Source organism: Salmo salar, chromosome 06 (genome assembly GCF_965601325.2).
Source record: "Salmo salar chromosome 06, fSalSal1, whole genome shotgun sequence".
Classification (NCBI taxonomy): Eukaryota; Metazoa; Chordata; class Actinopteri; order Salmoniformes; family Salmonidae; genus Salmo; species Salmo salar.
In genome coordinates, this window is record NC_138296.1 from 912,501 (window position 1) to 935,380 (window position 22,880).

General features: G+C 50.2%; 1 protein-coding gene across 1 annotated transcript in view; it reads left to right on the forward strand.

Annotated features, from left to right (window-relative positions):
• LOC106591548 (voltage-dependent T-type calcium channel subunit alpha-1H) overlaps positions 1-12,186 on the forward strand; it is a 125,718-nt gene extending 113,532 nt beyond the window's left edge. Inside the window, exons 32-34 of the mRNA XM_082976101.1 lie at positions 2,981-3,149; positions 8,711-8,832; positions 9,812-12,186. Of these exons, the coding sequence (XP_082832227.1) occupies positions 2,981-3,149; positions 8,711-8,832; positions 9,812-10,780 (1,260 nt within the window). The 3' untranslated portion in view covers positions 10,781-12,186. The remainder of the gene's footprint in view (positions 1-2,980; positions 3,150-8,710; positions 8,833-9,811) is intronic.
• Positions 12,187-22,880: the final 10,694 nt, after the last annotated feature.

Sequence of the window (22,880 nt, forward strand, 5' to 3'; positions counted from 1 at the left end):
AGGTGGTAGCTCTTGTCACTGATCAGACTCTTAGTTCGGTGAAACGAACAGAGAGAAAAGAGAGGAGAAGAAGAAGACTACCTCAAGGAGCTCAGTGGTCTAGCTGCCGGGTTTGGGGGGTTAGAGGGGTTAGAGGGGGGTACTGAGGTAAAACACAAGACCAAACATGTTAAACAACAGCTTGTTGTTTAGACTCTAAACATGTTCAACAACAGCTTAATGAGGTAAAACACATGTTAAACATGTCTTACATCTAGACGTTCCGCTAGCGGAACACCTGCTCCAATATCCAATGATGGGCGTGGCGCGAAATACAAATTCCTCTAAAATCCGAAAACTTCTATTTTTCAAACATATGACTATTTTACAGCATTTTAAAGACAAGACTCTCGTTAATCTAACCACACTGTCCGATTTCAAAAAGGCTTTACAACGAAAGCAAAACATTAGATTATGTCAGCAGAGTACCCAGCCAGAAATAATCAGACACCCATTTTTCAAGCTAGCATATAATGTCACAAAAACCAAAACCACAGCTAAATGCAGCACTAACCTTTGATGATCTTCATCAGATGACACTCCTAGGACATTATGTTATACAATACATGCATGTTTTGTTCAATCAAGTTCATATTTATATCAAAAACCAACTTTTTTACATTAGTATGTGACGTTCAGAACTAGCATACCCCCCGCAAACATCCGGTGAATTTACTAAATTACTCACGATAAACGTTCACAAAAAACATAATTATTTTAAGAATTATAGATACAGAACTCCTCTATGCACTCGATATGTCCGATTTTAAAATAGCTTTTCGGTGAAAGCACATTTTGTAATATTCTCAGTAGATAGCCCAGCCATCACGGCTAGCCATTTAGACATCGACCAAGTTTAGCCCGGATCAAACTCCGATTTACTATTACAAAAGTTTCATTACCTTTGTTGTCTTCGTCAGAATGCACTCCCAGGACTGCTACTTCAATAACAAATGTTGGTTTGGTCCAAAATAATCCATCGTTATATCCAAATTGCGGCGTTTTGTTCGTGCGTTCCAAGACACTATCCGAAATGGTAAATCAGGGTCGCGCGCCTGGCGTAATTCGTGACAAAAAAAATCCAAATATTCCATTACCGTACTTCGAAGCATGTCAACCGCTGTTTAAAATCCATTTTTATGCCATTTTTCTCGTAAAAAAAGCGATAATATTCCGACCGGGAATGTCCATTTAGCTAAACAGAGGAAAGAAAACAAAGCTTTCGGGCGACGCGGGCACGAGCCTGAGTCTCACAGTACTGTAACCAGCCACTACCCAAACGCGCTACTTTGTTTCAGCCAGAGCCTGCAAAGCCACGATTCAGCTTTTTGCCTCCTTCTGAGAGTCCATGTGAGCCGTAGAAAGTGTCACGTAAGAGCAGAGATCCCCTGTAATGAATAGAGATAATCAACAAGGCCAAGAAATGGTCAGACAGGGTACTTCCTGTACAGAATCTTCTCAGGTTTTGGCCTGCCAAATGAGTTCTGTTATACTCACAGACACCATTCAAGCAGTTTTAGAAACTTTGGAGTGTTTTCTATCCTAAGCTAATAATTATATGCATATTCTAGTTTCTGGGCAGGAGTACTAATCAGATTAAATCGGGTACGTTTTTTATCCGTCCGTGAAAATACTGCCCCCTAGCCATAACAGGTTAAACAACAGCTTACTGAGGTAAAACACAAGACTCTGAAACAACACTTAGGACTAGAGGATGGTTATGGGCAGGAGAGAGAGAGGAGAGGGAGAGAGAGAGAGAGAGAGAGAGAGAGAGAGAGAGAGAGAGAGAGAGAGAGAGAGAGAGAGAGAGGAGGAGAGAGAGAAGACGAGAGAGAGAGAGAGAGAGAGAGAGAGAGAGAGAGAACAGTGGATGTGTGTTGACTGAGCGTGTGCAGTGTGTTCTCTCCAGTCCAGTCGGCGTGTTGATGCAGTATAGATGGTCTGTAGTCTGTAGGGACTTGAACCGATGGATTTATTAGTGTTGTGTTGCTAGTGCAGCACTTTACAAGCTCTCCAGTGAACTGGATTCTTTTAATAAATTCCCTGGGTTTTACCTAAATCCTGGTTGGAGGATTCCCGGAATCAGGAAGGAATAAGGAGGAGATGTGGAATCAGGAAGGAATAAGGAGGAGATCTGGAATCAGGAAGGAATAAGGAGGAGATCTGGAATCAGGAAGGAATAAGGAGGAGATCTGGAATCAGGAAGGAATAAGGAGGAGATCTGGAATCAGGAAGGAATAAGGAGGAGATCTGGAATCAGGAAGGAATAAGGAGGAGATCTGGAATCTTTCAAACAGGATTTCAGGAAAACCAGAGAATTTGTTAAAAGTTCCCGTAAATTTTGCATCGATAAACTGGACACACACACACACACACACACACACACACACACACACACACACACACACACCACACACACACACACACACACACACACCACACACACACACACACACACACACACACCACACACACACACACACACACACACCACACACACACACACACACACTCACACACACTCACACACACACACACACACACACACACCACACACACACACACACACACACACACACACACACACACCACACACACCACACACACACACACACACACACCACACACACACACACACACACTCACACACACTCACACACACACACACACACCACACACACACACACACACACACACACACACACCACACACACCACACACACACACACACACACACCACACACACACACACACACACACACACCACACACACACACACACACACACACACACACACACACACACACACACACACACACCACACACACACACACACACACACACACACACCACACACACACACACACACACACACACACACACACACACACACACACACACACATTCAGCCTAACTTAGATGGTCTGGTCTCCCTCTACAGGAGGAGGAGGGTCAGTGCAGCCAGGAGGAGGAGCTTCTGTCGCCAAGGAAGATGTCCGTATCCAGGATGCATTCTCTCCCTAACGACAGCTACATGTTTCCTCCTGTACGACCTGCTAGCGCCCCCTACCCTCTACAGGAACACACCAGCCCCCAGTACCAAGCCTCAGGTACACACACACACTCTCGCTCTCTCTGTCTCTCTGTCTGTCTCTCTCTCTCTCTCTCTCTCTCTCTCTGTCTCTCTCTTTCTCTCTCTCTCTCTCTCTCTCATTAAGGGTTGCAAAGGGGAAGGTATATTACCAGTAACTTTCAAAGTTTACCAGTAATCTACAGGAATTTTTGGGAAACTTTCAGGATTTCATGGAATTTTCATAACATGTCAAATATATCCAATAATAAAATAAAGCTATTTTATATTTTTAAAATCGTAATGACAAAGATGGTAAACATTGTCCTAAATACAATACAACTTACTTACAGCTTAGTGAATACCGTTTGTGTTTTAATAATGAGGTTTTCAGCAGGAAATATCCTTTATATTTTTAAAGACTTGGATTTATTTTTACTATGTCAACATGTCTTTGTTGTCATTGTTTTGCCGCCAAACTGGTGGCAGTTGTGAAAAAATGTAATTACTTGGAAGAGCTGCAGAGTTAATTGAAGTCATTGCTTGGAAGAGCTGCAGAGTTAATTGAAGTCATTACTTGGAAGAGCTGCAGAGTTAATTGAAGTCATTACTTGGAAGAGCTGCAGAGTTAATTGAAGTCATTACTTGGAAGAGCTGCAGAGTTAATTGAAGTCATTGCTTGGAAGAGCTGCAGAGTTAATTGAAGTCATTACTTGGAAGAGCTGCAGAGTTAATTGAAGTCATTGCTTGGAAGAGCTGCAGAGTTAATTGAAGTCATTGCTTGGAAGAGCTGCAGAGTTAATTGAAGTCATTGCTTGGAAGAGCTGCAGAGTTAATTGAAGTCATTGCTTGGAAGAGCTGCAGAGTTAATTGAAGTCAATAGTTGGAAGAGCTGCAGAGTTAATTGAAGTCATTACTTGGAAGAGCTGCAGAGTTAATTGAAGTCAATAGTTGGAAGAGCTGCAGAGTTAATTGAAGTCATTACTTGGAAGAGCTGCAGAGTTAATTGAAGTCATTACTTGGAAGAGCTGCAGAGTTAATTGAAGTCATTGCTTGGAAGAGCTGCAGAGTTAATTGAAGTCATTACTTGGAAGAGCTGCAGAGTTAATTGAAGTCATTACTTGGAAGAGCTGCAGAGTTAATTGAAGTCATTACTTGGAAGAGCTGCAGAGTTAATTGAAGTCATTGCTTGGAAGAGCTGCAGAGTTAATTGAAGTCATTACTTGGAAGAGCTGCAGAGTTAATTGAAGTCATTGCTTGGAAGAGCTGCAGAGTTAATTGAAGTCAATAGTTGGAAGAGCTGCAGTTTTTTTCATGAATTAGGCTCTTTTCTCTTGAACCATATGGTATATCCACTAGAAACTATATATATTTTACATGGATACATTTCTGAAAGATTATTCTAGTATAAATTAGCAAAATTACCTTAGATTGTCATAGATTACTTTATACGTTTTTGCAACCCTAATCTTATTAAAGCATTAAACTTTTTTAAAAAGCATAAAAATCACTGATGATGTATTCATTCAATCGACTTTGCTGGCGAAACCAGTGACGACCAGGACCAGACTAGTTGACAACCAAGAATAGAGTGTTGATTGGGTGGTGGAACAGTTGACAGCTCAGAGAGCTGCCCTGGGACACTGCCCTGTGTAGGATGCCGTCTTTCAGATGGGACGTTAAACTGGTGTCCTGACTCTCTGTGGTCACTAAAGATCCCATGACACGTATCGTAAGAGTAGGGGTGTTAACCCCCGGTGTCCTGGATAAATTCCCAATCTGACCCTCATACCATCATGGCCACCTAATCATCCCCAGCTTCCAATTGGCTCATTCATCCCCCCTCCTCTCCCCTGTAACTGCTCCCCAGGTCGTTGCTGTAAATGAGAATGTGTTCTCAGTCAATTTACCTGGTAACATAACGGATAATTAAAAATAAATGAACCAGGGCGAGGATGGAGCGGGGGATGAATGAGCCAATAGGAAGCTGGGGATGATTAGGTGACCATGAGTCAGTCACCACCTTCCGGAGACACCTGAAACCCCACCTCTTTAAGGAATACCTGGGATAGGATAAAGTAATCCTTCTAACCCCCCCCCCCCTTAAAAGATTTAGATGCACTATTGTAAAGTGGTTGTTCCACTAGATATTATAAGGTGAATCCACCATTTTGTAAGTCGCTCTGGATAAGAGTGTCTGCTAAATGACGTAAATGTAAAATGTAAATGTAGAGGAGGAGAGGGGTTAGGATGATCTCCCGAATCTGATGGACCAAAGATTAGCAACACATGGAAACGGGACAACCCATTACGAGCATGGAATGTGTGTGTGGAAAGGTCTGCAAGAATACCCGAGGCCGAGGGGGGGAGTAGCGACACAACGCACAGGTAACAAACCTGGTGGGACACAGGAAGTGCTTGGTCCTGAGTCACCCCCACTCTGCATAGCACTGAATGATCTACAGTGAGGTTTTAAGACTAACTAGAGTGTTCTATGATCTACAGTGAGGTTTTAAGACTAACTAGAGTGTTCTATGATCTACAGTGAGGTTCTAAGACTAACTAGAGTGTTCTATGATCTACAGTGAGGTCCTAAGACTAACTTGAGTGTTCCATGATCTACAGTGAGGTTCTAAGACTAACTAGAGTGTTCTATGATCTACAGTGAGGTTCTAAGACTAACTCGAGTGTTCTATGATCTACAGTGAAGTTCTAAGACTAACTAGAGTGTTCTATGATCTACAGTGAGGTTCTTCGACTATCTCGAGTGTTCTATGATCTACAGTGAGGTTCTAAGACTAACTAGAGTGTTCTATAATCTACAGTGAGGTTCTAAGACTAACTCGAGTGTTCTATGATCTACAGTGAGGTCCTAAGACTAACTTGAGTGTTCCATGATCTACAGTGAGGTTCTAAGACTAACTAGAGTGATCTATGATATACATTGAGGTTCTAAGACTAACTAGAGTGTTCTATGATCTACAGTGAGGTTCTACGACTATCTCGAGTGCTCTATGATCTACAGTGAGGTTCTAAGACTAACTAGAGTGTTCTATGATCTACAGTGAGGTTTTAAGACTAACTCGAGTGTTCTATGATCTACAGTGAGGTTCTAAGACTAACTAGAGTGTTCTATGATCTACAGTGAGGTTCTAAGACTAACTCGAGTGTTCTATGATCTACAGTGAGGTTCTAAGACTAACTAGAGTGTTCTATAATCTACAGTGAGGTTATAAGACTAACTCGAGTGTTCTATGATCTACAGTGAGGTCCTAAGACTAACTTGAGTGTTCCATGATCTACAGTGAGGTTCTAAGACTAACTAGAGTGATCTATGATATACATTGAGGTTCTAAGACTAACTAGAGTGTTCTATGATCTACAGTGAGGTTCTACGACTATCTCGAGTGCTCTATGATCTACAGTGAGGTTCTAAGACTATCTAGAGTGTTCTGTGATCTACAGTGAGGTTCTAAGACTAACTCGAGTGTTCTATGATCTACAGTGAGGTTCTAAGACTAACTTGAGTGTTCTATAGTCTACAGTGAGGTTCTAAGGCTAACTAGAGTGTTCTATGATCTACAGTGAGGTTCTAAGACTAACTTGAGTGTTCTATAGTCTACAGTGAGGTTCTAAGGCTAACTAGAGTGTTCTATAGTCTACAGTGAGGTTCTAAGGCTAACTAGAGTGTTCTATGATCTACAGTGAGACTGTAAAGACCTGTTTTCCTGACTGCAGGTCCAGTCCTGTGTTTGTGTATCAGGTACTGGCTGGCTGACAGACTGATTTAGGCTAATGGCTGGCTGGCTGGTTGGCTGGCTGGCTGTCTGGTTGGCTGACTGGTTGGCTGACAGTCTGACTGGCTGGCTGACTGGCTGGTTGGCTGACAGTCTGGCTGGTTGGCTGACAGTCTGACAGGCTGGCTGACTGGCTGGTTGGCTGACAGTCTGACTGGCTGACTGGCTGGTTGGCTGACAGTCTGACTGGCTGGCTGGTTGGCTGACAGTCTGACTGGCTGGTTGGCTGGCTGACTGGCTGGTTGGCTGACAGTCTGACTGGCTGGCTGACTGGCTGGCTGGCTGACAGTCTGACTGGCTGGTTGGCTGACAGTCTGGCTGGCTGACTGGCTGGTTGGCTGACAGTCTGGCTGGCTGACTGGCTGGTTGGCTGACTGGCTGGTTGGTTGGCTGACAGACTGGCTGACTGGATGACTGGCTGGTTGGCAGACAGTCTGACTGGCTGGCTGGCTGGTTGGCTGACAGTCTGACTGGCTGGATGACTAGCTGGTTGGCTGACAGTCTGACTGGCTGGTTGGCTGACAGACTGGCTGACTGGCTGACTGGCTGGTTGGCTGACAGACTGGCTGGCTGGCTGACTGTCTGGTTGACAGACTGGCTGGCTGACTGTCTGGTTGACAGACTGGCTGGCTGGATGACTGTCTGGTTGGTTGACAGACTGGCTGGCTGGATGACTGTCTGTAGTGGTTAGCTGTGAACTACACAGGATCATACAGGCTCATCCACTCAACTCTGTACTTTACTAGTTGTACTGTAACATCTGCTCTGTGTTGACCGGCAACATAGCTTAACTAACCCTTCAGTCAGTTACACAGGAAACCATTATTCTCATTATTGGGTTCTGTTCCCGGGAAAATGTAGTTATTTTCCGGTTTTCGGGATTTGTTCCCCTCAACCGGTTCCAACCCCTGGATGCTAGTAGCATGTTAGCCCCCTGGATGCTAGTAGCATGTTAGCCCCCTGGATGCTAGTAGCATGTTAGCCCCCATGGATGCTAGTAGCATGTTAGCCCCCATGGATGCTAGTAGCATGTTAGCCCCCTGGATGCTAGTAGCATGTTAGCCCCCATGGATGCTAGTAGCATGTTAGCCCCCTGGATGCTAGTAGCATGTTAGCCCCCTGGATGCTAGTAGCATGTTAGCCCCCTGGATGCTAGTAGCATGTTAGCCCCCTGGATGCTAGTAGCATGTTAGCCCCCTGGATGCTAGTAGCACGTTAGCCCCCTGGATGCTAGTTAGCCCCATGGATGCTAGTAGCATGTTAGCCCCCTGGATGCTAGTAGCATGTTAGCCCCCATGGATGCTAGTAGCATGTTAGCCCCCATGGATGCTAGTAGCATGTTAGCCCCCTGGATGCTAGTAGCATGTTAGCCCCATGGATGCTAGTAGCATGTTAGCCCCCTGGATGCTAGTAGCATGTTAGCCCCCTGGATGCTAGTAGCATGTTAGCCCCCATGGATGCTAGTAGCATGTTAGCCCCCATGGATGCTAGTAGCATGTTAGCCCCCATGGATGCTAGTAGCATGTTAGCCCCCTGGATGCTAGTAGCATGTTAGCCCCCTGGATGCTAGTAGCATGTTAGCCCCCTGGATGCTAGTAGCATGTTAGCCCCCATGGATGCTAGTAGCATGTTAGCCCCATAGACAGTCATGCTAGAGTTATACACACTGACCCAATGACTCCTGTTGACTGACTGTAACAGCCTGCAGGTTTTATAAGTCAGGACGAACAGTCTCTCTGAGTCCATATCCCAACGCCAGTCTAAGTGTTTAAGTGTTGTTTTTCCGTGTATCTTTTCTCCTCAGGCTGTGTAACATCTGCGCATTCCCAGCCATGTGAAGACCAGGCTGTACTGTCCAGCCTCGCTCACCCTGGTCCCCCTCACATCGCCCCGCCAAGGCCCTCGCCCAGGGGGCTGCGCAGACAGGTGAGTACACACACACACACACACACACAACACACACACACACACACACACACACACACACACACACACACACACACACACACACACACACACACACACACACACACACACACACACACACACACCATGCTTGGTCTGTGACCTTAACATTCCCCATTGTGTTCCAGCTGTCTGTGCCCCTAACATTCTCCATTGTGTTCCAGCTGTCTGTGACCCTAACATTTCCCATTGTGTTCCAGGTGTCTGTGACCCTAACATTCCCCATTGTGTTCCAGCTGTCTGTGCCCCTAACATTCCCCATTGTGTTCCAGCTGTCTGTGACCCTAACATTCCCCATTGTGTTCCAGGTGTCTGTGACCCTAACATTCCCCATTGTGTCCTCTGTGTTCCAGGTGTCTGTGACCCTAACATTTCCCATTGTGTTCCAGGTGTCTGTGACCCTAACATTCCCCATTGTGTTCCAGGTGTCTGTGACCCTAACATTCCCCATTGTATCCTCTGTGTTCCAGGTGTCTGTGACCCTAACATTCCCCATTGTGTTCCAGGTGTCTGTGACCCTAACATTCCCCATTGTGTTCCAGGTGTCTGTGACCCTAACATTTCCCATTGTGTTCCAGGTGTCTGTGACCCTAACATTCCCCATTGTGTCCTCTGTGTTCCAGGTGTCTGTGACCCTAACATTCCCCATTGTGTTCCAGGTGTCTGTGACCCTAACATTCCCCATTGTGTTCCAGGTGTCTGTGACCCTAACATTCCCCATTGTGTTCCAGGTGTCTGTGACCCTAACATTCCCCATTGTGTTCCAGGTGTCTGTGACCCTAACATTCCCCATTGTGTCCTCTGTGTTCCAGGTGTCTGTGACCCTAACATTCCCCATTGTGTTCCAGGTGTCTGTGACCCTAACATTCCCCATTGTGTCCTATGTGTTCCAGGTGTCTGTGACCCTAACATTCCCCATTGTGTTCTCTCTGTGTTCCAGCTGGCTGTGAAGCTGGACTCAGTGGAAGTTCGGAGTGTCGCCTCAGTAGAGAGACAGGACCCCGTCTCAACCCTCCCCTCTCTCCCCCTGTCCCTCTCCCTGCTCTCCCCCCGCCCCCCCTCTCCCCCCTTCCTCTCGGACCCCGCCGACGAGGAGGTGTGGCACATCACCAGCTCAGCGCGCCATTGGTGGGACGGACATGGAAGTGGGCGGTGTCACTCCCTCTCCCCTTACGCCTCCCCTGACTCCCCCTCTTCCCTGAGGAGCCGAGGGAGCGCGCTCAGTCTGCTGGGGGCAGGGCTAAAAGGTCACGACCCGAGGAAGGGCTTCAGCGTAGACACCCAGGGCTTCCTGGATAAACCCCGTTGTCCTGACGACCAGCGACGACACTCCATCGAGATCTGCCCGTCCCCGCCGGAGGAGGAAGAGGAAGAGAGGTCAGAGGTTAGAGGTCGCAGGAAGAAGAGGATGAGCCCGCCCTGCATCTCGATCCACCCACCATGTGACTCAGCGGGCCACGCCCCCTCGGAGCCGCAGGCGGACTGCAACCCGCTGCTGAGACGCAGAACCCCATCCTACGACGTCGCCGAAGCACACACTCCTACGCACAGGCTAACGCCGACACACACACCTACACACACACCGACTAACACACACACACTCATACAGACTCTCCCTCAAGCAGTAACGCACACCCCGTCTCACACACACACCCCGTCTCACACACACACCCCGTCTCACACACACACCCCGTCTCACACACACACCCATCCCCTGAACTCCGACACTAGACCTTCCTCTCTCTACGGTGACTACATGCCCCTCCCACAGTTCACCTTCGACCAACCGGAGCACAGATACACGAGTGGCATGTCCGCTGGCCTATCGAGTAATGAACCGGACACAAGTCCCTCGCACTTTAGCAGCAGGCCGGGGTTTAGCTCGATGAACAGGAGAACTGCCCAATGAGAGCAGAGCCCGGTACTGTAGTAGGAGAGGGATTCGTCAGAAAGACTAAACCCCATCCAGAGGGTGTGGCCTGATCTGGACAGTGACCGGTTGGGGGGGGGGGAGAGGGAGATGGGGAGAGAGAGATGGGGAGAGAGAGAGAGGGAGATGGGGGGGAGAGAGAGAGAGAAATGGGGAGAGATAGGGAGAGAGAGAGAGAGAGAGATGGTGAGAAAGAGAGAGAGAGATGGTGAGAGAGAGAGAGAGAGATGGGGAGAGAGAGAGAGAGAGAGAGATGGTGAGAAAGAGAGAGAGGTTGTAACAGTGTTATTTAGTCCAGGACTAAAGCCACATAAATCTGTAGCCAAAGTATTTCTGACACTCCTCACACCAGCCAGCCAGCCAATCAGGAACAAACATTTATGACACTCTGCCCTCACGTGAGCCAATCAGGAACCAGCGCCTGGCTGACCTCTGATCCTTACAGGAAGTGATGGGAGATTGACGGTGCTCCTTCCAAGTCCTCTACAGGAGCTCTACTTCCTATTTCCTACTTCCTGTTTCCTGTACTGGTCCACGATCACATTGATCTCTCAGACAGACAGAAGAGGACAGCGGACCGGGACACGCCTGTTGCGTGTTGTGTGTTGCGTGTTGCGTTTTGCGTTTTGCGTGTATTTTATCCCATATGCATCAGTCTGTTCAGATGCTCTCTGGCATAGATATTGATGGACAAGTCTTCAACTGCTGGCTGACAGACAGACAGACAGACAGACAGACAGACAGACAGACAGACAGACAGGTATAACAGACAGACAGGTATAACAGACAGACAGACAGACAGGCAGACAGACAGACAGACAGACAGACAGACAGACAGACAGACAGACAGACAGACAGACAGACAGACATTCAGGTATAACAGACAGACAGACAGACAGACAGACAGACAGACAGACAGACAGACAGACAGACAGACAGACAGACAGACAGGTATAACAGACAGACAGACAGACAGACAGACAGACAGACAGACAGACAGACAGACAGACAGACAGACAGACAGACAGACAGACAGACATTCAGGTATAACAGACAGACAGGTATAACAGACAGACAGGCAAACAGACAGACAGACAGACAGACAGACAGACAGACAGACAGACAGACAGACAGACAGACAGACAGACAGACATTCAGGTATAACAGACAGACAGACAGACAGACAGACAGACAGACAGACAGACAGACAGACAGACAGACAGACAGACAGACAGACAGGTATAACAGACAGACAGACAGACAGACAGACAGACAGACAGACAGACAGACAGACAGACAGGTATAACAGACAGACAGACAGACAGACAGACAGACAGACAGACAGACAGACAGACAGACAGACAGACAGACAGACAGACAGGCAGGCAGACAGACAGACAGACAGACAGGTGTGTGTTCTGTGTGTGTGCCTCGTTGTATATACAGAACATATGTGATTGCTGAGGTGATGAAATAACTCCATTTTAATGCAACACATTTTCTTTTTTCCCAGAGGTCTATAATGTTTTGTTTTTGACACAGACGAGTTGAACCGTCCGATTGGTTGTTTTGTTTCCGTCATCCTCCTGTGATTGGATGTTTTTATAAAGTGTTCGTTCTCTGTTAGCTAAACAAAGTTCACTTTACTGAAACAGTAACCAAGGAAAACTGTTTTTTTAATCTTGAACTCGTGTTTTTTTATGAGTTAACGTAATTTAAAACTTTTTTTTTTCAAGCTTCAAGTTATATTTGAGTCTAATGTTTTTAAGCTTTGACTGTCTGATGCTCTCTGCTGGGGATGAGATTAGGTTTATTTCTAGGGTGAGGAGAGGAGAAGAGGAGAGAGGAGAGGAGGAGAGGAGGAGGAGAAGAGAGGAGGTGGAGGAGGAGGAGAAGAGAGGAGGAGAGGAGGAGGAGAATAGAGGAGAAGGGAGAAGAGAGGAGAAGAGAGGAGAGGAGAAGAGAGGAGGAGGAAGAGAAGACAGGAGAGGAGAAGAGAGGAGAGGAGAAGAGAGGAGGAGAGAGGAGAGGAGAAGGAGAGGAGAGAGGAGAGGAGGAGAGGAGAGGAGAAGAGAGGAGAGGCGAGGAGGAAGAGAAGACAGGAGAGGTGGGCTGAGATGTGTCAGTGTAGATATCTACAACCAAACGAACCAGTAATGTCTCTGTCCCTGCCGGGTCCTCACAACGTGACTCATGTTGTTCCTCGCTAGTTCCAGTCCTTTTTACCCGCCGGCCGTCTCCCATCCACAGTGTCTACCAGTCAGCCCTGTCTGAGGGCTGGCTAGATCCCTCACAGTGTACCTGTAAATCCACCTGGTGTGTTTGACATACAGTATATATACCTAACCTGCTATACACAGGGCTGTGGACAGGGTCATGCATGTCTCCAGCAGTCTAAAGCCGTACTCAGGTCATATGTAGAGATGGAACCCCAACACCCACCCCTCACTATCACCTTACCCTCTACTAATGTTACCCCCTAATCCCTATACCCCTCACTATCACCTTACCCTCTACTAATGTTACCCCCTAATTCCTATACCCCTCACTATCACCTTACCCTCTACTAATGTTACCCCCTAATCCCTATACCCCTCACTATCACCTTACCCTCTACTAATGTTACCCCCTAATCCCTATACCCCTCACTATCACCTTACCCTCTACTAATGTTACCCCCTAATCCCTATACCCCTCACTATCACCTTACCCTCTACTAATGTTACCCCCTAATCCCTATACCCCTCACTATCACCTTACCCTCTACTAATGTTACCCCCTAATCCCTATACCCCTCACTATCACCTTACCCTCTACTAATGTTACCCCCTAATCCCTATACCCCTCACTATCACCTTACCCTCTACTAATGTTACCCCCTAATCCCTATACCCCTCACTATCACCTTACCCTCTACTAATGTTACCCCCTAATCCCTATACCCCTCACTATCACCTTACCCTCTACTAATGTTACCCCCTAATCCCTATACCCCTCACTATCACCTTACCCTCTACTAATGTTACCCCCTAATCCCTATACCCCTCACTATCACCTTACCCTCTACTAATGTTACCCCCTAATCCCTATACCCCTGTACCCCTAACCCCTGTACCCCTAACCCCTGTACCCCTAACCCCTGTACCCCTAACCCCTGTACCCCTAACCCCTGTACCCCTATACCCCTGTACCCCTAACCCCTGTACCCCTAACCCCTATACCCCTAACCCCTGTACCCCTGTACCCCTGACCCAGTCAGTCTCTAACCCCGCCCTCCATCTCTAACCCCGCCCTCCATCTCTAAACCCCGCCCTCCATCTCTAACCCTGCCCTCCATCTCTAAACCCCGCCCTCCATCTCTAACCCTGCCCTCCATCTCTAACCCCGCCCTCCATCTCTAAACCCCACCCCCATCTCTAACCCCGCCCCCATCTCTAACCCTGCCCTCCATCTCTAACCCCACCCTCCATCTCCAACCCCGCCCCCCATCTCCAACCCCGCCCTCCATCTCTAACCCCTCCCCTGTACCATGTCACCCTTAGTGGGCCACCAGCAGTTTGCATGTAAATGATGATCAGAAAATAGATCCGTAAAACATGTTATTTATCAGTAGAGAGGAGCTTCCTGTTTCGATCTCACTGGGGGAACAGAAGAGACTTTTTTGATTGGATGATGAGACAACGTTTGTTTACTAGGGAAGTTAAACAGCCTGGCGTCCGTCTGACTGACCCCCCCCCCCCCCCCAGGTCAACTAGTTTGACCCCTGAACTTTAGGCGTCTCCAGCTATAGAATCTCCTGTCTTATTTATAATTGATTTAGAGACGGGTGCTTTTCTCTATTACCACAGTAGTCAATACGATTTGGTAGAAAATATTTATAATATTTGAAGAGTTTTGGACAGATGAATTTGGATCCTCAGATATTTGTGTGTGTTTTTTTTAATGAGGAATCGTTTTTTGGACTATTTGCATGTTGCTGAGAAAAAATATATATATTTAAAAATATATTTAAAAATATATAAAAAAAATGTTTTTTTTTTTTTTTTACATTCTTTTGATAAATTAAAATTTCCAGATGTTTCCGATGTTTGTAGACTGTCTAACTAAATGTACCGGGCTCAGTTTGGTTTGTACGAGGGCTGTAATACCGATTTAAACATGATTTATTATTGTCCGATATAAAATGTGCTGGTTGGCTAGGTGTGTATCTACTGAGACCGTTGGTCCGATACTGTCCAAGCTGTCACAGAGAGGGGAACCATGGAAACAGGTTCTGGGTGCTGTTTATCTCAGAATACCCAGGAGTCAGATGTTGAGCGCTTGACTTTCCTCCCGTTGCTCCCCACCTGATCAATCCACTCGTTACCAAAGCCTACAAGTTATTTCCAGAGAACCTGATGTATATTATAACTCAGTATGAACCCTAATAAAGCTTTATACCTGATGGATGATGATGATGATGATGGATCTCTGGCATTGAGGTGAATCTGTTGCTCCGATCTGATAAAAGACTCATTATAAAAGAGACTGAGTGTTTTTAAAAACCGCACCAGCATGCTTCAGGACGTTCTAGAGCCAGACTTCAGGAAGTTCTAGAATCAGGCTTCAGGAAGTTCTAGAACAAGGTTTGAGGATGTTGTAGAACCAGGCTTCAGGACGTTCTAGAACCAGGTTTGAGGATGTTGTAGAACCAGGCTTCAGGATGATCTAGAACTAGGCTTAAGGAAGTTCTAGAACCAGGCTTCAGGACGTTATAGAACCAGGTTTGAGGATGTTGTAGAACCAGGCTTCAGGATGATCTAGAACCAGGCTTCAGGATGATCTAGAACCAGGCTAAAGGATGTTCTAGAACCAGGCTTGAGGATGTTGTAGAACCAGGCTTCAGGATGTTGTAGAACCAGGCTTCAGGACGTTGTAGAACCAGGCTTCAGGACGTTGTAGAACCGGGCTTCAGGACGTTGTAGAACCAGGCTTTAGGACGTTCTAGAACCAGGCTTCAGGAAGTTCTACAACCAGGCTTCAGGACGTTATAGAACCAGGCTTCAGGATGTTCTAGAACCAGGCTAAAGGATGTTCTAGAACCAGGCTTGAGGATGTTGTAGAACCAGGCTTCAGGATGTTCTAGAACCAGGCTTCAGGATGTTGTAGAACCAGGATTCAGGACGTTCTAGAACCAGGCTTCAGGATGTTGTAGAACCAGGCTTCAGGACGTTCTAGAACCAGGCTTCAGGATGTTCTAGAACCAGGCTTCAGGAAGTTCTAGAACCAGGCTTCAGGAAGTTCTAGAACCAGGCTTCAGGACGTTCTAGAACCAGGCTTCAGGACGTTTAAGCTGTGATGGAACCTGACCTTCAATCTATCAGAAACCTTGTCGTTTTAACTCTTGAGAGACTGGAGGAAGAGGAGGAGGAGGAGGAAGAGGAGGAAGAGAAGGGTGTGTTTTCTAGCTGTCAATAGACAAGCTAACTGTCTGCAATAATTTCCCTCTGATGCTCCCAGAACTGAGAGAGAGGGTTTCCAAGGCTGGTATACAACTGTACTTTTGACATTGTTTTTTAATTGCTGATTATTATAATGATCAAACATTATCCTGAAGGATGTTCCCCCTGTCATCGAAAAAATAAACTTTTTTAATTCCTGAACTGAAAGGTGTCTGGTGTGTTTCTTCATAGAGCCCCTTGTGGGATAACAAATATTTACTGTGTTCTCAGCCGTCCCCAACAGGATGGAGTCAGAGCCCCAGCAGGATGGAGTCAGAGTAACCTGCCGCCCCTCCACCCTAACCACTAGGCTACCTGCCGCCCCTCCACTCTAACCACTAGGCTAACTGCCGCCCCTCCACTCTAACCACTAGGCTACCTGCCATCCCTCCACTCTAACCACTAGGCTACCTGCCGCCCCTCCACTCTAACCACTAGGCTACCTGCCATCCCTCCACTCTAACCACTAGGCTACCTGCCGCCCCTCCACTCTAACCACTAGGCTACCTGCCATCCCTCCACTCTAACCACTAGGCTACCTGCCGTCCCTAAACTCTAACCACTAGGCTACCTGCCGTCCCTCCACTCTAACCACTAGGCTACCTGCCGCCCCTCCACTCTAACCACTAGGCTACCTGCCTCCACTCTAACCACTAGGCTACCTGCCGTCCCTCCACTCTAACCACTAGGCTACCTGCCGCCCCTCCACTCTAACCACTAGGCTACCTGCCGTCCCTCCACTCTAACCACTAGGCTACCTGCCATACCTCCACTCTAACCACTAGGCTACCTGCCGCCCCTCCACTCTAACCACTAGGCTACCTGCCGTCCCTACACTCTAACCACTAGGCTACCTGCCGTCCCTCCACTCTAACCACTAGGCTACCTGCCGCCCCTCCACTCTAACCACTAGGCTACCTGCCTCCCCCCTCTAACCACTAGGCTACCTGCCGTCCCTCCACTCTAACCACTAGGCTACCTGCCGTCCCTCTAACCACTAGGCTACCTGCCGTCCCTCCACTCTAACCACTAGGCTACCTGCCGTCCCTCTAACCACTAGGCTACCTGCCGTCCCTCCACTCTAACCACTAGGCTACCTGCCTCCCCCCTCTAACCACAAGGCTACCTGCACCCCCCCCTAACCACTAGACTACCTGCCGCCCCTCCACTCTAACCACTAGACTACCTGCCGTCCCTCCACTCTAACCACTAGACTACCTGCCGTCCCTCCACTCTAACCACTAGGCTACCTGCCGTCCCTCCACTCTAACCACTAGGCTACCTGCCGCCCCTCCCCTCTAACCACTAGGCTACCTGCCGTCCCTCCACTCTAACCACTAGGCTACCTGCCTCCCCTCCACTCTAACCACTAGGCTAGCTGCCGCCCCTCCACTCTAACCAATAGGCTACCTGCCGTCCCTCCACTCTAACCACTAGGCTACCTGCCTCCCCTCCACTCTAACCACTAGGCTACCTGCCGTCCCTCCACTCTAACCACTAGGCTACCTGCCGTCCCTCCACTCTAACCACTAGGCTACCTGCAGCCCCTCCACTCTAACCACTAGGTTACCTGCCGTCCCTCCATTCTAACCACCAGGCTACCTGCCGTCCCTCCACTCTAACCACTAGGCTACCTGCAGCCCCTCCACTCTAACCACTAGGCTACCTGCCGTCCCTCTAACCACTAGGCTACCTGCCGTCCCTCCACTCTAACCACTAGGCTACGTGCCGCCCCTCCACTCTAACCACTAGGCTACCTGCCCCCCCTCCACTCTAATCACTAGGCTACCTGCCATCCCTCCACTCTAACCACTAGGCTACCTGCCGCCCCTCCACTCTAACCACTAGGCTACCTGCCATCCCTCCACTCTAACCACTAGGCTACCTGCCGCCCCTCCACTCTAACCACTAGGCTACCTGCCATCCCTCCACTCTAACCACTAGGCTACCTGCCGTCCCTCCACTCTAACCACTAGGCTACCTGCCGCCCCTCCACTCTAACCACTAGGCTACCTGCCTCCACTCTAACCACTAGGCTACCTGCCGTCCCTCCACTCTAACCACTAGGCTACCTGCCGCCCCTCCACTCTAACCATTAGGCTACCTGCCGTCCCTCCACTCTAACCACTAGGCTACCTGCCATACCTCCACTCTAACCACTAGGCTACCTGCCGCCCCTCCACTCTAACCACTAGGCTACCTGCCGTCCCTACACTCTAACCACTAGGCTACCTGCCGTCCCTCCACTCTAACCACTAGGCTACCTGCCGCCCCTCCACTCTAACCACTAGGCTACCTGCCTCCCCCCTCTAACCACTAGGCTACCTGCCGTCCCTCCACTCTAACCACTAGGCTACCTGCCGTCCCTCTAACCACTAGGCTACCTGCCGTCCCTCCACTCTAACCACTAGGCTACCTGCCGTCCCTCTAACCACTAGGCTACCTGCCGTCCCTCCACTCTAACCACTAGGCTACCTGCCTCCCCCCTCTAACCACTAGGCTACCTGCCCCCCCCCAACCACTAGACTACCTGCCGCCCCGCCACTCTAACCACTAGACTACCTGCCGTCCCTCCACTCTAACCACTAGACTACCTGCCGTCCCTCCACTCTAACCACTAGGCTACCTGCCGCCCCTCCCCTCTAACCACTAGGCTACCTCCCGTCCCTCCACTCTAACCACTAGGCTACCTGCCTCCCCTCCACTCTAACCACTAGGCTAGCTGCCGCCCCTCCACTCTAACCAATAGGCTACCTGCCGTCCCTCCACTCTAACCACTAGGCTACCTGCCTCCCCTCCACTCTAACCACTAGGCTACCTGCCGTCCCTCCACTCTAACCACTAGGCTACCTGCCGTCCCTCCACTCTAACCACTAGGCTACCTGCAGCCCCTCCACTCTAACCACTAGGCTACCTGCCGTCCCTCCATTCTAACCACTAGGCAACCTGCCGTCCCTCCACTCTAACCACTAGGCTACCTGCAGCCCCTCCACTCTAACCACTAGGCTACCTGCCGTCCCTCTAACCACTAGGCTACCTGCCGTCCCTCCACTCTAACCACTAGGCTACCTGCTGCCCCTCCACTCTAACCACTAGGCTACCTGCCCCCCCTCCACTCTAATCACTAGGCTACCTGCCCCCTCCACTCTAACCACTAGATTACCTGCCGTCCCTCCACTCTAACCACTAGGCTACCTGCCGTCCCTCCACTCTAACCACTAGGCTACCTGCCGCCCCTCCACTCTAACCACTAGGCTACCTGCCTCCACTCTAACCACTAGGCTACCTGCCGTCCCTCCACTCTAACCACTAGGCTACCTGCCGCCCCTCCACTCTAACCACTAGGCTACCTGCCGTCCCTCCACTCTAACCACTAGGCTACCTGCCATACCTCCACTCTAACCACTAGGCTACCTGCCGCCCCTCCACTCTAACCACTAGGCTACCTGCCGTCCCTACACTCTAACCACTAGGCTACCTGCCGTCCCTCCACTCTAACCACTAGGCTACCTGCCGCCCCTCCACTCTAACCACTAGGCTACCTGCCTCCCCCCTCTAACCACTAGGCTACCTGCCGTCCCTCCACTCTAACCACTAGGCTACCTGCCGTCCCTCTAACCACTAGGCTACCTGCCGTCCCTCCACTCTAACCACTAGGCTACCTGCCGTCCCTCTAACCACTAGGCTACCTGCCGTCCCTCCACTCTAACCACTAGGCTACCTGCCTCCCCCCTCTAACCACAAGGCTACCTGCACCCCCCCCTAACCACTAGACTACCTGCCGCCCCTCCACTCTAACCACTAGACTACCTGCCGTCCCTCCACTCTAACCACTAGACTACCTGCCGTCCCTCCACTCTAACCACTAGGCTACCTGCCGTCCCTCCACTCTAACCACTAGGCTACCTGCCGCCCCTCCCCTCTAACCACTAGGCTACCTGCCGTCCCTCCACTCTAACCACTAGGCTACCTGCCTCCCCTCCACTCTAACCACTAGGCTAGCTGCCGCCCCTCCACTCTAACCAATAGGCTACCTGCCGTCCCTCCACTCTAACCACTAGGCTACCTGCCTCCCCTCCACTCTAACCACTAGGCTACCTGCCGTCCCTCCACTCTAACCACTAGGCTACCTGCCGTCCCTCCACTCTAACCACTAGGCTACCTGCAGCCCCTCCACTCTAACCACTAGGTTACCTGCCGTCCCTCCATTCTAACCACCAGGCTACCTGCCGTCCCTCCACTCTAACCACTAGGCTACCTGCAGCCCCTCCACTCTAACCACTAGGCTACCTGCCGTCCCTCTAACCACTAGGCTACCTGCCGTCCCTCCACTCTAACCACTAGGCTACGTGCCGCCCCTCCACTCTAACCACTAGGCTACCTGCCCCCCCTCCACTCTAATCACTAGGCTACCTGCCATCCCTCCACTCTAACCACTAGGCTACCTGCCGCCCCTCCACTCTAACCACTAGGCTACCTGCCATCCCTCCACTCTAACCACTAGGCTACCTGCCGCCCCTCCACTCTAACCACTAGGCTACCTGCCATCCCTCCACTCTAACCACTAGGCTACCTGCCGTCCCTCCACTCTAACCACTAGGCTACCTGCCGCCCCTCCACTCTAACCACTAGGCTACCTGCCTCCACTCTAACCACTAGGCTACCTGCCGTCCCTCCACTCTAACCACTAGGCTACCTGCCGCCCCTCCACTCTAACCATTAGGCTACCTGCCGTCCCTCCACTCTAACCACTAGGCTACCTGCCATACCTCCACTCTAACCACTAGGCTACCTGCCGCCCCTCCACTCTAACCACTAGGCTACCTGCCGTCCCTACACTCTAACCACTAGGCTACCTGCCGTCCCTCCACTCTAACCACTAGGCTACCTGCCGCCCCTCCACTCTAACCACTAGGCTACCTGCCTCCCCCCTCTAACCACTAGGCTACCTGCCGTCCCTCCACTCTAACCACTAGGCTACCTGCCGTCCCTCTAACCACTAGGCTACCTGCCGTCCCTCCACTCTAACCACTAGGCTACCTGCCGTCCCTCTAACCACTAGGCTACCTGCCGTCCCTCCACTCTAACCACTAGGCTACCTGCCTCCCCCCTCTAACCACTAGGCTACCTGCCCCCCCCCAACCACTAGACTACCTGCCGCCCCGCCACTCTAACCACTAGACTACCTGCCGTCCCTCCACTCTAACCACTAGACTACCTGCCGTCCCTCCACTCTAACCACTAGGCTACCTGCCGCCCCTCCCCTCTAACCACTAGGCTACCTCCCGTCCCTCCACTCTAACCACTAGGCTACCTGCCTCCCCTCCACTCTAACCACTAGGCTAGCTGCCGCCCCTCCACTCTAACCAATAGGCTACCTGCCGTCCCTCCACTCTAACCACTAGGCTACCTGCCTCCCCTCCACTCTAACCACTAGGCTACCTGCCGTCCCTCCACTCTAACCACTAGGCTACCTGCCGTCCCTCCACTCTAACCACTAGGCTACCTGCAGCCCCTCCACTCTAACCACTAGGCTACCTGCCGTCCCTCCATTCTAACCACTAGGCAACCTGCCGTCCCTCCACTCTAACCACTAGGCTACCTGCAGCCCCTCCACTCTAACCACTAGGCTACCTGCCGTCCCTCTAACCACTAGGCTACCTGCCGTCCCTCCACTCTAACCACTAGGCTACCTGCTGCCCCTCCACTCTAACCACTAGGCTACCTGCCCCCCCTCCACTCTAATCACTAGGCTACCTGCCCCCTCCACTCTAACCACTAGATTACCTGCCGTCCCTCCACTCTAACCACTAGGCTACCTGCCGTCCCTCCACTCTAACCACTAGGCTACCTGCCGCCTCTCCACTCTAACCACTAGGCCACCTGCCGTCCCTCCACTCTAACCACTAGGCTACCTGCCTCCCCTCCACTCTAACCACTAGGCTAGCTGCCGCCCCTCCACTCTAACCACTAGACTACCTGCCTCCCCTCCACTCTAACCACTAGGCTACCTGCCGTCCCTCCACTCTAACCACTAGGCTACCTGCCTCCCCTCCACTCTAACCACTAGGCTACCTGCCGCCCCTCCAGTCTAACCACTAGGCTACCTGCCGTCCCTCCACTCTAACAACTAGGCTACCTGCCCCCCCCTCTAACCACTAGGCTACCTGCCGCCCCTCCACTCTAACCACTAGGCTACCTGCAGCCCCTCCACTCTAACCACTAGGCTACCTGCCGTCCCTCTAACCACTAGGCTACCTGCCGTCCCTCCACTCTAACCACTAGGCTACGTGCCGCCCCTCCACTCTAACCACTAGGCTACCTGCCCCCCCTCCACTCTAATCACTAGGCTACCTGCCATCCCTCCACTCTAACCACTAGGCTACCTGCCGTCCCTCTAACCACTAGGCTACCTGCCGTCCCTCCACTCTAACCACTAGGCTACGTGCCGCCCCTCCACTCTAACCACCAGGCTACCTGCCGTCCCTCCACTCTAACCACTAGGCTACCTGCAGCCCCTCCACTCTAACCACTAGGCTACCTGCCGTCCCTCTAACCACTAGGCTACCTGCAGCCCCTCCACTCTAACCACTAGGCTA